Raw genomic sequence first — 12,832 nt, 5'->3', positions numbered from 1 at the left:
TAGATACCGCGAGCTCCAGAACCCGCAGGTTCCAACACCCTCCGCCAGCCTACCTCTCTGGCTGGGCACCACCTCCACAGCTAGGAACCTCTCTGACCAGGAACCACACGTGACTGGTAGTATCACTTCCAACCGTTTGAAGAAATGGCGGTGCTGTTGGTTGATATGTTGGCGTGCAGTAGTAGCTCAGCTCATGCTCCGCGTGCGGGTGTAAAAGAAATGCTGGTCCCCATGAATCTAAGTCCAGTCTAGAATTCCTTTGTGAGGAATATTAGTTCTTGTGGGAAAAGGGATATATATTGTTCCGCTGTGATAGAATCAAATGCCCTCCCTTTCCTGATGCCCGCCTGTATTTTTCTTCTTCGGATGAAGGGTCTTGGCCTCTTTAGAGTCCTATTGAATGGTGCCGGTGTTCTATTGTTGAGGGCATTTAATATCAGGGGGCATCTGATTCTATTACACCGGCACCTTTAAATCATATGTTGGGTTTCTTTGTTATAGAATACAATAGGGCCTACATGCAGCATAGCACCTTTCCTTATTGCCCTGCCCTTACTTAGAGTAAATTATACTATACACCTGCAGGGCCAGGGGCGTAGCTAGCTTTTTGGTCTGGCGGGGGGGGGCAAAAGGCTCTCTGGGGGACAAAATGACCCTTTATGAAATCTTTTGGCCAAAAACACATATTTTGGTGACCTCGGGGGAGGGGGCATTTCCCCCCCCCCCCCCCTCTGCTACCTACGCCCCTGCTTTCCCGGGCCTGCTATATACTAGTCTCGTTACTCTAAGCCTCCTCTAAGCCCTGCCCGAAACCATCATTATTGTATTAGGTATAGGCTATAGATCACTCTGAAACACTAATTACTTGAGAAGTGTTCTGAGCACATTAATATTGGGTTTGCTGCCCGATGTCCAGCTTGTTCCAGGCTTCTGTCTAGGAGTAAGGAGATAGCGACACCCCCAGATCGAGCCAATGACTGTAGAGCGCATCCTGGGAAGATGCCCAACGCTTGCAGCGTTGAGGAGGGAGACTTGACCGGCTGACGAACACCAACTCCGCTTCTGATTACTAGTAAGTCTGGAGAGTCTGTTAGATGTAAATGAACACAAAGAAGAAGAATGGAAGGGTCCAAGTAATGAAATGACCACACGATTTAGTTTTAAAGATGTATTTATTAATCAATCAATAGACATCATTTGAATTACAACAATTTTGTTCAGTGGACACATTCGCATATCTATTAATAAAAACCTCCTGATGAGAATTGAACATTTTACACTGTGACTACAATCAATGAATACCACTCTTGACTTTTTAAGTAAAATGACTATAAAGTTATTACCACAATCCACCCAATATTGAATATTTCAAAGAAGTTTCTTCCAAACTGATCAATAACCCAATCTGTTCAATATTGGGTAAACTGTGTTAATTACAGAACATTTCATAGTCATTTCTCTTGAAATGGTCGAGAGCAGGTTACCTCCACAGCCAGGCACCACCAAGTGAAAAAAGCAGTGTATGTTTCCCTGGCCTTATACAATTGATAACTTTGATAAATAAAACTTTGAATCTGTTCAATATTGGGCAAACTGCCTTAATAATCGAACAATAACATAGTCATTTCTCTTGAAATGGTAGAGAGCAGGTTACCTCCACAGCCAGGCACCACCAAGTGAAAAAAGCATTGTATGTGTCCCTGGCCTTATACATTTGATTACTTGAACAAATAAAACTTTGAGTCTGTTCAATATTGGGTAAACTGTGTTAATAACAGAACATTTCATTGTCTTTTCTCTTGAAATGGTCGAGAGCAGGTTACCTCCACAGCCAGGCACCACCATATTTTCCTCAACTTCAATGCGCCTGCGTTACCGGAAGTGATCAAAACGGAAACGGAATAGATCCAAACGGAGCATGCGCATCCGTGGTGCCTGGTCAGAGAGGTTCCTAGCTGTGGAGGTGGTGCCCAGCCAGAGAGGTAGACTGGCGAACCCTGATCGCAGGTTCTGGAACCGTGAGCGATAGATCTCGTGAGGGATAGAAGTTCCAACAAAATCCGTTATGTGGCGCCACTGTCGCATATTGACGCCGTCGTATTGTTTTTGCTGTAAGCATATCTGAACCTCTCGCAGGATTCGTTTAACACGGCCCGTAAGATGAACTAGTAAGGCCATTAATGAATCAAAGCAGATGGTACCACACAACTGAATACATGTAGTACAGTAGAACAGAACAATCATTGTAAATCATAAATGGACGAAGTCGCACAAAAATTATAATGTTGCAGTGTCGCTTACAGCAAAAACAATACGAATATGCGACAGTGGCGCCACAAAACGGAAATTGTTTGAACTGCTATCGCTCACGAGATAGTGGCGCCACATAACGGATTTTTTGGAACTTCTATCCCTCACGAGATCTATCGCTCGCGGTATCTATCCCTCACGACGATTCCAGGAAATGCAGATTTTTAGAAATTACAGCTATACGCGCCACGAACTACACGCCTCATCACTTCTAGGAGTCACTTGCTATCCCTCGCGCGTTGGTGAATATTTGCGGCAATAACCGCCCATACACACTTTCAGCCCGTTTGGCTCAGACCATGGGAATATTGTTTTGTAGGAATTTTCATCGTCTGGGAGAGTATTTAACTTTCATGGCAATATTAACCATATCGGGGCTGGTGGTCTCCAACATCTCTGGGACCTCATGTTCCAAAGGCACCTCCTGTACCAAGGACAACCTCAGAGTCCTCCAAGCCCATTTCGTGGCAACTTGGAGAAGCTCATATACCTGGGGCAGCATCAGACTCCTCTTCATTGAATGAAGTGAAGATCTCACAGTCCTCTATATCTTGAAGGCCCAATTAGTGCATTAATTGACCCTGTTTATGTTACTCCCGGATGTACCTGATACAAGCAATGATACAGCCCATGTTCCTGGGACAACATTAGGATCCTTCTGCCTTTGGTAAAGCTTCTCAGAGAGGTTGGTATCTATCTTTGCCAACCAGTGGACTCGGGATGGGAGGAGGGAGATCCCAGAGAAATTGGTATCTTTCCCGAGGAGCCGGAGGACTGGGGATTGGAGGAGGGAGGTCCCAGAGAAGTTGGCATCCCCCTGAGGAGCCAGAGGACTGGGATTGGAGGAGGGAGGCCCAAGAGAAGTTGGCATCCCTCCCGAGGAGCCAGAGGACTGGGATTGGAGGAGGGAGGTCCAAGAGAAGTTGGCATCCCTCCCGAGGAGCCAGAGGACTGGGGATTGGAGGAGGGAGGTCCAAGAGAAGTTGGCATCCCTCCCGAGGAGCCAGAGGACTGGGATTGGAGGAGGGAGGTCCAAGAGAAGTTGGCATCCCTCCCGAGGAGCCAGAGGACTGGGGATTGGAGGAGGGAGGTCCAAGAGAAGTTGGCATCCCTCCTGAGGAGCCAGAGGACTGGGGATTGGAGGAGGGAGGTCCAAGAGAAGTTGGCATCCTCCTGAGGAACCAGAGGACTGGGGATTGGAGGAGGGAGGTCCAAGAGAAGTTGGCATCCCTCCTGAGGAACCAGAGGACTGGGGATTGGAGGAGGGAGGTCCCAGAGAGTTGGAAACTATCCCAAGGAACCAGAAGACTGGGGATTGGAGGAGGGAGGTCCCAGAGAGTTGGAAACTATCCCAAGGACCCGGAGGACTGGGGATGGGAGGAGGGAGCGAGGTCCCAGAGAAGTTGGCGTCCCTCCTGAGGAGCCAGAGGACTGGGGATTGGAGGAGGGAGGTCCCAGAGAGTTGGAAACTATCCCAAGGAACCAGAGGACTGGGGATTGGAGGAGGGAGGTCAAAGAGAAGTTGGCATCCCTCCCGAGGAGCCAGAGGACTGGGGATTGGAGGAGGGAGGTCCCAGAGAGTTGGAAACTATCCCAAGAAACCAGAGGACTGGGGATTGGAGGAGGGAGGTCCAAGAGAAGTTGGCATCCCTCCCGAGGAGCCAGAGGACTGGGGATTGGAGGAGGGAGGTCCAAGAGAAGTTGGCATCCCTCCTGAGGAACCAGAGGACTGGGATTGGAGGAGGGAGGCCCAAGAGAAGTTGGCATCCCTCCTGAGGAGCCAGAGGACTGGGATTGGAGGAGGGAGGTCCAAGAGAAGTTGGCATCCCTCCGAAGGAGCCAGAGGACTGGGGATTGGAGGAGGGAGGCCCAAGAGAAGTTGGCATCCCTCCTGAGGAACCAGAGGACTGGGATTGGAGGAGGGAGGCCCAAGAGAAGTTGGCATCCCTCCCGAGGAGCCAGAGGACTGGGGATTGGAGGAGGGAGGTCCAAGAGAAGTTGGCATCCCTCCTGAGGAACCAGAGGACTGGGGATTGGAGGAGGGAGGCCCAAGAGAAGTTGGCATCCCTCCTGAGGAGCCAGAGGACTGGGATTGGAGGAGGGAGGTCCAAGAGAAGTTGGCATCCCTCCGAAGGAGCCAGAGGACTGGGGATTGGAGGAGGGAGGCCCAAGAGAAGTTGGCATCCCTCCCGAGGAGCCAGAGGACTGGGATTGGAGGAGGGAGGTCCAAGAGAAGTTGGCATCCCTCCGAAGGAGCCAGAGGACTGGGGATTGGAGGAGGGAGGTCCAAGAGAAGTTGGCATCCCTCCTGAGGAACCAGAGGACTGGGATTGGAGGAGGGAGGTCCAAGAGAAGTTGGCATCCCTCCTGAGGAACCAGAGGACTGGGGATTGGAGGAGGGAGGCCCAAGAGAAGTTGGCATCCCTCCGAAGGAGCCAGAGGACTGGGGATTGGAGGAGGGAGGCCCAAGAGAAGTTGGCATCCCTCCCGAGGAGCCAGAGGACTGGGATTGGAGGAGGGAGGTCCAAGAGAAGTTGGCATCCCTCCGAAGGAGCCAGAGGACTGGGGATTGGAGGAGGGAGGTCCAAGAGAAGTTGGCATCCCTCCTGAGGAACCAGAGGACTGGGGATTGGAGGAGGGAGGCCCAAGAGAAGTTGGCATCCCTCCTGAGGAACCAGAGGACTGGGGATTGGAGGAGGGAGGCCCAAGAGAAGTTGGCATCCCTCCCGAGGAGCCAGAGGACTGGGATTGGAGGAGGGAGGTCCAAGAGAAGTTGGCATCCCTCCGAAGGAGCCAGAGGACTGGGGATTGGAGGAGGGAGGCCCAAGAAAAGTTGGCATCCCTCCGAAGGAGCCAGAGGACTGGGGATTGGAGGAGGGAGGCCCAAGAGAAGTTGGCATCCCTCCCGAGGAGCCAGAGGACTGGGGATTGGAGGAGGGAGGTCCAAGAGAAGTTGGCATCCCTCCCGAGGAGCCAGAGGACTGGGGATTGGAGGAGGGAGGTTCCAGAGAGTTGGCAACTATCCCAAGGAACCAGAAGACTGATTCCATCTGACCAACAAAATAAAACAACAAAATAATTTGAAATAATTTAATTTCCATGATAAGTCACAAGTGTAGAAACAAATGGATCTATGCTGACGATGCAAAGGCAGGGTTACATAGGGTCTTGATTGTCACTTGTCGTGGTGACTTTAAGGCGTCAAGTTTGATCTACATATTTTTTTCATTCAGGACCATACACATACATTTTGTATTAACCCATGACATTAGGGCCAAACTATGATGACATCATAACTTATTTACACAAGGAGATATCTTCATTCTTTGAACATCTTTATGAACAACGATTCAATTGAAGTAGAAGATTTACAAATGTACCAAATATTGTGGTTCAAGCTACGTGGAAAATGGATGGACCATTTTCACTCCACTCTTGGCCAATGTCATCCCATTTAACAGTACATTTGCCAATTAAGGGCATACATATTATCAAGAATAAATAAAGACTATCAAATAGCTGAGGGGTATCGTCAGTTTGATACAACCCTCACCGTTGAATGTCATTAAAGCCTCTTGGTTAAAAATTTGTCATTCAGGTACAATCGTTTTGAAAAAGAAAATTCTTTGGAGGACCCTGTTATATCTCAAGCTTTCCCCGATTCTATTTTTATCATATATTGTTCTTAACGGTACATGTAACTATGCTGATTATTGCCTTATTAACCTCCAGTGGCTCCACCGCATTGGAAACGTCTCATGATACACCATTGCCTGGTTTCTTGGTGGTATTAGGTCCATAGATAGCCTGAAAACATAAATTTAAGAATCAGTATTTTGATGAATTCAGAAATGAAACCGGATCACATTTTCCAAAAGATAGTGGTGCTGCACAACACTAGATTATCCTCAGGGTAGGCCTACCAATGCTGAAGAGTAATACTGGTTTACAGTGTCAACTATGACACAGGCTGCCCAGGTCTGTGTAACATTACAATTTGTGATCAAACTAGTAGTACTGTTAAGTGACAAGATGTCAGCCAGGTACCTTTGGCCAGATCTATCTGAAAAACATTATATTCTTCGATGATGGAAATATTGAAAAATTCAAGCATGATGTCTGACATAGAACTTGGTTGCCTTTTTTGTTAAATCAAATAAGACTTCCCTAAAAGACCACCCGCAGACCTTCAACACAATAATAGATGCATTTTTTTTGGGTTATATTGATTAATTGGTACCAGCGAGGCTCGATTGTCCTGATCGGGAGCAATGGGGTCAATTGATTTATTTGCTTATTGCGTAGTATCTAATGCAGGTAATGAGCTAAAACAAACTGAAAACAAAATATCTTTATCTCAGCTACACGTACCCCAAACCGACAAGTTTATCATTTTTGTATGACTGTCAGTAAAACCTCTATTGCGGACACCCGTGGGACTGCACACTGGTGTCCTTAATGGAGAGGAGTCCTTTATAGGGAGGCTATGTCATGATCGTCTAACAGGTTTCAGTGCCTTGAAAGCCATGGCGATCATCTCGACAAACATACCTGGGTTCTCCCAGGGATCCAACCCAGACCCTTTTACCTGGTTGCCAACAAGGTTAACCACTCAGCTATGAGGCTCCTCAAGTTCACCTCTAGGTAATGAGGCTCCTCAAGTTCACCTCTATGTAATGAGGCTCCTCAAGTTCACCTTTAATTCGAAAACCAATTGAAGTAACACCCACGTTTTTATTCGAGACAGCTGTTTTTCTCATCTAATGAGGATAGAGATTAACAGCAGGTGACTTTATGCATGGCCATGGGTCATGACATTAAATCAATGAATTTGTTAACATATGACCCCCATGTCCATGAAATTAGACAATAGCCATGCAAAAATGCATGTATTAGATTGTAATACACAATAGGCCAGTATATTATGAATACATGTACATGCATAAACCAAAACCACTACATGTAATGTAGAATAGATTAATTGTAGCCCCTGCCTAAGATATTGATTGATATCCCAATGCATCAAACTATGCAGGGGCTACAAATAAACCGGGGCTACAATTACCCCATTCTACACTATATAAATTTGTCTGGCACTGTTTACTAAACTAGGGTTTGAATTTAACCACTGCCACCACTGCCATGGAAGTCGGTGACCTCCACAATGGCCGCCGTACCCTCTCAATCTTCTTTACATTTCCCAGCACACGAGGCGAAAATGGCTTAAAATGGTAGCCCTAATACTTTCTGAATTCAAGGCCTGTTAAACATATTTCAGTTTTAGCTTGGCCTTAAAGATGTTTTTACCTTTTTGACAAACTGCGGATGCATGAAAACACCAACATGGGTATCGCTGTTGTAATATTTTAAGTCCATTGCTTCAACTTCTTCGTCAGTAATGACGCGACATGGATTCTTAAAATTTGTGTCCTGAAATCGAAAATTGTAAATATGATGCACTTGTCTTCCAGCTTATAGAGTCTGAATCGTCTAAATGATGACTGGCAAAATACAGCAAACAGTATCGCTTTTATTCTGGGATGTTTCGTCAAAAGTCACGTTCATAAAAAAGTGCCTTTTTCATATCAAAATTGCTTCAAAATTGACGGTGACTTATTCAAACGGGATCATTGAAAAGTCACTAGAGGGCAACAAGGGCAACACCAGCAAAAATCATGAAAGTCATTAAGTTGAGGTCAGCTTCGGTGTGATGTTACATCTGGTATTGCATGGTGGTGAGGAGGGGCATCATCCTCCCGGCCACCGAAATCCTACGCCAAAGTTGTGCCTTCATGTGGTTCACAACTCCTAGCCCCATTCATCCATAAATTTTGGACACTTGATCCTTGATGGCATTTGGGACGAGAATAGCGTTATAGTTAAAGTATTTTCAAATTTTCTCTAGTTGTGGCCAAAGCACTTCCATTTTAAAGCAAGTGCGGCCCACAACCTTTTTCAGAATGTCCCCTCTCCTGCCCTGTCTTTTCAGGTTTTCTGGCTGAAGAACTAGGGAGCGCTTTCATGAAATGTAAACACTCTAAGAAAGATGAAGTAAATTGAACTCACCGGAGACTTTGAGCACAACAATATGCCTATCTCACCCGTCATGAAACTTGGAATGGAATAGTTACAATAATCAACCACGGCGAACATCTCACGACAGAACGCCATCATGGCGGTTATCCTAGGGAGTGACGTCCAAACATCAAGACCTGGAATAGTCAAATAATAAATGTTAGGAATCGAGATGGGGGGGGGGGGGCTATCGCTTTGGGGAAGTGTACGACGAATGATAACAGAAAGGCATCTTGGCAGCAATCCAAGGGACAGCAATCTACGGGAGCGCCGTCCCAATCCAAGGGAGTGCCGTCCTAATCCAAGGGAGTGCCATCCTAATCCAAGGGAGTGCCATCCCAATCCGAGGGACGGCAAGCCAAGGGATAGCAATCCAAGAGAGGCAGTGATGTCCCAATCCAAGTGACAGCAATCTAAGGGAGTGCTGTCCCAATCCGAGGGACAACAATCTAAGGGAGTGCTGTCCCAATCCAAGGGAGTGCTGTCCCAATCCGAGGGACAACAATCTAAGAGAGCGCTGTCCCAATCCAAGGGAGTGCTGTCCCAATCCGAGGGACAACAATCTAAGGGAGTGCTGTCCCAATCCGAGGGAGTGCCGTCCCAATCCGAGGGAGTGCCGTCCCAATCCGAGGGACAGCAATCCAAGGGAGGCAGCGACGTCCCAATCCAAGGGAGCAAGGTCCCAACAGATGGGGAAATAACCTGGCAAATAATCAAATAATAATCAAAAGTTATGAATCAAGATGAGGTGGATATCACTTTTATCGCCATCGTATGCTTTTTATTTTATTTTCGAGACGGAAGACAACCACTTTACCTTGCGACGCCAATATGCCTTCAGGTTTCAACGCCATCTTGATTAGTTCATAATACGGCTTCTGGAACAGCTCCACTGCTGGACCTGTGAGAGGAGAAAAATGTCAAAAGAATGCAACCATGGTAACGGCAGAGTACCTTGGATCATCACTTTGACACCGCATCTTGCAGGGATGAGAGTGGCCAAGTTTAAAAGAAAATGTCAATAACAACAACGACAGCAAACTCTCACGGCTGAGAACTTACCTACTGGATCCGACGAATCAGTTATTATGACATCGAATTCGTTGGAGTGATTCCTCATAAATTCCAAACCATCGCCGACGTTCACTAAACATCTTGGATCGTCCAAACTCACTGTCATGCCCGGAAGGTATTTCCTGGAAACATCGATTACCATCTGGTCGATCTCACACAGGACGATTTTTTCGACGCCTTTATGTTTGGCGATTTCCCGAACGACACCACCATCCCCTCCACCAATCACAAGCACCTAACCAAGAAAGACGAGGGAAATGTTGAAGTTAAACGTAAAATTTTTATTTTGGAAGTGTATGTGTACAGATTTGAAATGTAAACCGCAAATTTTTGGCCTCTCTTTTTATGATTCGCAACATTTTTCAAAAGGATGAATATTTTCACAAGACACAAATTCAAATTCAAATTATTTATTTGCACAACTATCACAAGTACAGACAGTATGGCATATACATGCATGAATATTACACAATAAAAGACATTACATTAAAACATATCATAAGTCACATTAGTAAAATTATATTGTCATTGCTCCTGAAGAGCTGCTTGCCTTTCGTAAAAAGCCCTGGAGATAAAAATAGCAGTCTTGATGATGATGTCGTGATCAGTGCTGCTCAATGTGGAAATAAAATCCGAATTGGAGAACAAGTGACTATCTTTACAAAAAGCAATATTCTTAAAATACTCATCTCTTAGTTTTTGAATAGAAGGACATCTAGCAAAAAAATGAAATTCGTCTTCTACTACGTCACACCCAAATGGACACAGACACTTTTCCAACTGAGTTTTATTCAGACAAATTCAGAACAATTGTTAAGGATTTCAATGAAAATGAATTATTTGTGAATCTGGGTTTCACAAAATCTGTGAAATAGAAATGCCCCTGATAGCTGATTGGCACGATAAGATTCAGATATGACGGATTTTAAACTTACGCTTTTGGGATTAGGATGTGAAAACAGGGCGACATGAGCAGTATTTTCTTGGTATGAGAACTCATCTTTACTTGTACACTGGATGTATCCGTCAAGGACCAGGATAGTTCCATAAAAGGGTCTGGAGAATAACACAAACAAGAAATCAACAAATAGTTCAATCTGGTAGAAAGGAACATTCCCATCCTCTAGGCAACTATTACTATAGGCCTACACACATATGCCCAATGAGGCATAGGCCCTTTGCCACATATGCCGGTAGGCCTACCACCGAGGGTCGGACCAACAAAACATCTCTACAATAGATCTTCACGGTCAATGATGCCAGACAATGCCTCTTCTTTAACCATGAAGATGTATTGTAAAGATGGTTTGTTGGTCCGACCCTTATAGCCTATAGATAGTTTAGTAGATCATGGACATATGGTATGGTACCGGCGTATATCTGGCAAAGGGCCTATTGCCTATTGGGCAGATAGTGCATACAGGGTGAATAAAATCCATATTACTGTACACTCCTCTACCCCATCAACAGTGCCTGGAAGTGCCCATATGATATGCAGCCATGATCATGTCGCGTGTGAGGAGTAGGCGTAGCATGGTATTGGTAGGCCTACAACAACATTGATTGAATGAAGGAGACTAAGAGAATGATAAATCATGAAGTAACTCACGTTTTAAACACAAGAACATCTTGAAACGAGGATTTCTCATGAAAAAGAACTTCATCGACCTTTAGAGAGAGGCCCTGCGCCGAGACATCGCACAGTTCCGTGAACCAGCCGTCTTTAATGAGGTCCATTTTCAGCGAAGCTCACGTTTCTCTCCACTGTGGTGACAGGAAGCGATTGAAGTACCTTCCAACCTCAGGCACAGGCCCTGAAGCCTAATTACCGCGCGGGATTATCCGGCTAAACAATGGGATACGCCAGGAAAGTACTTCTCTTCTCATAGTTCTTCCCTAGCTTACTCCATTGTTTAGCACGATCCTGGCTTATCCCATTGTTTAGCATAATAGTCCCGCTAACTAGGCTTCAGGGGCCTGTGTTTCACGACAGTGGGAACCTCGAGTCCAGGTGAAGGCCCTATTAAAGGAGGAGTGGGCTTATTCACCACATTAAAGGAGTGTCGCAATAGTAATGCCTGGCATGCACTAATTACTGATGATACATACCTCCTGTGTAGAGGGCAGTTTGTCAGACATTTGTGAAGTTCTATTTAATGCACCAATGTCAGGTGCTTTGCCCCAAAATGAAAGATGTTCCAAATTTTTCAATATTGCAAGAATGATTTCCCCATCCCATCTTGCTCGCCTTCAGGAATTTTTGGACAATCTCCCCTCCCTGCCCCTTCCACCAAATCCTGGATTGCAGAGAGTGCTTCCGGGATGTAACAGGAATGAAGACCACACTGTATGACTGCATCCTCGCCATGCCAAGTCGCAATCATTCCTGATTCCACATTGTAGGATGTCTTAGAAGTCTCAAGTTAAGACAAAGTGACATAACTAAGTACTATGCCTGGATGACCAGATGTCAGAAATCAACGAAAACTCTTGAAGAATTTTATCTTCTCATCATATTTTATTTATTCATTCATAATATTTGACATCAAATATTCAAAATTACAAAATGACTGACAGACATCAACATAGTCACCTGCTCATCAGTTCCAACAGTTATTACATAATTTTGTGCATTTTTAATGAATTGCGCTGTTAAGTCAGATTCCAAAAATCAGTAGGCGCCTGGCTCGACTCCAGCGTCACGACCTGTACCTAAAGAGCCTGACTTAACATCAGTGTCCAGACTTAACGCCTCAAGTATCTCAGGGGCCTGACTTAACTTCAGCATCCCGTCTTAACACCTCAAGTATATCAGGAGCCTGACTTAACTTCAGCTTCCCGTCTTAACACCTCAAGTATATCAGGAGCCTGACTTAACTTCAGCTTCCCGTCTTAACACCTCAAGCATATCAGGAGCCTGACTTAACTTCAGCTTCCCATCTTAACACCTCAAGTATATCCGGAGCCCGACTTAACTTCAGCTTCCCGTCTTAACACCTCAAGCATATCAGGAGCTCGACCTAACTTCAGCTTCCCGTCTTAACACCTTAAGTATATCAGGAGCCTGACTTAACTTCAGCTTCCCGTCTTAACACCTCAAGTATATCAGGAGCCTGACTTAACTTCAGCTTCCCGTCTTAACACCTCAAGCATATCAGGAGCCTGACTTAACTTCAGCTTCCCGTCTTAACACCTCAAGCATATCAGGAGCTCGACCTAACTTCAGCTTCCCGTCTTAACACCTTAAGTATAACCGGAGCCTGACTTAACTTCAGCTTCCCGTCTTAACACCTCAAGTATATCAGGAGCCTGACTTAACTTCAGCTTCCCGTCTTAACACCTCAAGCATATCAGGAGCCTGACTTAACTTCAG

The 12,832-nt window shown here is 45.7% G+C and overlaps 2 protein-coding genes across 2 annotated transcripts; one reads left to right on the top strand and one right to left on the bottom strand.

Annotated features, from left to right (window-relative positions):
• The first annotated feature begins 3,030 nt into the window (after positions 1-3,030).
• LOC135497178 (opioid growth factor receptor-like) lies at positions 3,031-5,364 on the top strand. Its single transcript, XM_064786925.1, has 3 exons — positions 3,031-3,712; positions 4,091-4,843; positions 5,042-5,364. The coding sequence occupies exons 1-3, from the start codon at positions 3,031-3,033 to the stop codon at positions 5,362-5,364; spliced, it is 1,758 nt and encodes a 585-aa protein (XP_064642995.1).
• Positions 5,365-5,386: 22 nt separating this feature from the next.
• LOC135496692 (spermidine synthase-like) lies at positions 5,387-11,453 on the bottom strand. The gene is made up of 7 exons (XM_064786158.1): positions 11,069-11,453; positions 10,395-10,515; positions 9,448-9,694; positions 9,203-9,286; positions 8,377-8,522; positions 7,618-7,740; positions 5,387-6,117 (listed from the first exon to the last, which is right to left on the bottom strand). Exons 1-7 carry the CDS (start codon positions 11,194-11,196, stop codon positions 6,067-6,069), a joined length of 900 nt encoding a protein of 299 aa, XP_064642228.1. The 5' UTR covers positions 11,197-11,453; the 3' UTR covers positions 5,387-6,066.
• Positions 11,454-12,832: the final 1,379 nt, after the last annotated feature.

The sequence above is a fragment of the Lineus longissimus genome, chromosome 12 (assembly GCF_910592395.1).
Source record: "Lineus longissimus chromosome 12, tnLinLong1.2, whole genome shotgun sequence".
NCBI classification, from domain to species: Eukaryota; Metazoa; Nemertea; class Pilidiophora; order Heteronemertea; family Lineidae; genus Lineus; species Lineus longissimus.
This window is presented reverse-complemented; position numbering and strand designations above follow the sequence as displayed.

Excerpts from the sequence above, each read along its gene's own strand:
- LOC135496692 (XM_064786158.1), bottom strand. The coding sequence starts at position 11,196 with ATGGACCTCATTAAAGACGGCTGGTTCACGGAACTGTGCGATGTCTCG. Across the intron at positions 8,523-9,202 it reads AGGCATATTGGCGTCGCAAG|GTCTTGATGTTTGGACGTCA; the intron begins GTAAAGTGGTTG and ends TGACTATTCCAG. Across the intron at positions 7,741-8,376 it reads TGTTGTGCTCAAAGTCTCCG|GACACAAATTTTAAGAATCC; the intron begins GTGAGTTCAATT and ends TTTCGATTTCAG.
- LOC135497178 (XM_064786925.1), top strand. The coding sequence starts at position 3,031 with ATGGGAGGAGGGAGATCCCAGAGAAATTGGTATCTTTCCCGAGGAGCC. Across the intron at positions 3,713-4,090 it reads GGGAGCGAGGTCCCAGAGAA|CCAGAGGACTGGGATTGGAG; the intron begins GTTGGCGTCCCT and ends CCTCCTGAGGAG. Across the intron at positions 4,844-5,041 it reads AGGAGGGAGGTCCAAGAGAA|GAGCCAGAGGACTGGGATTG; the intron begins GTTGGCATCCCT and ends ATCCCTCCCGAG.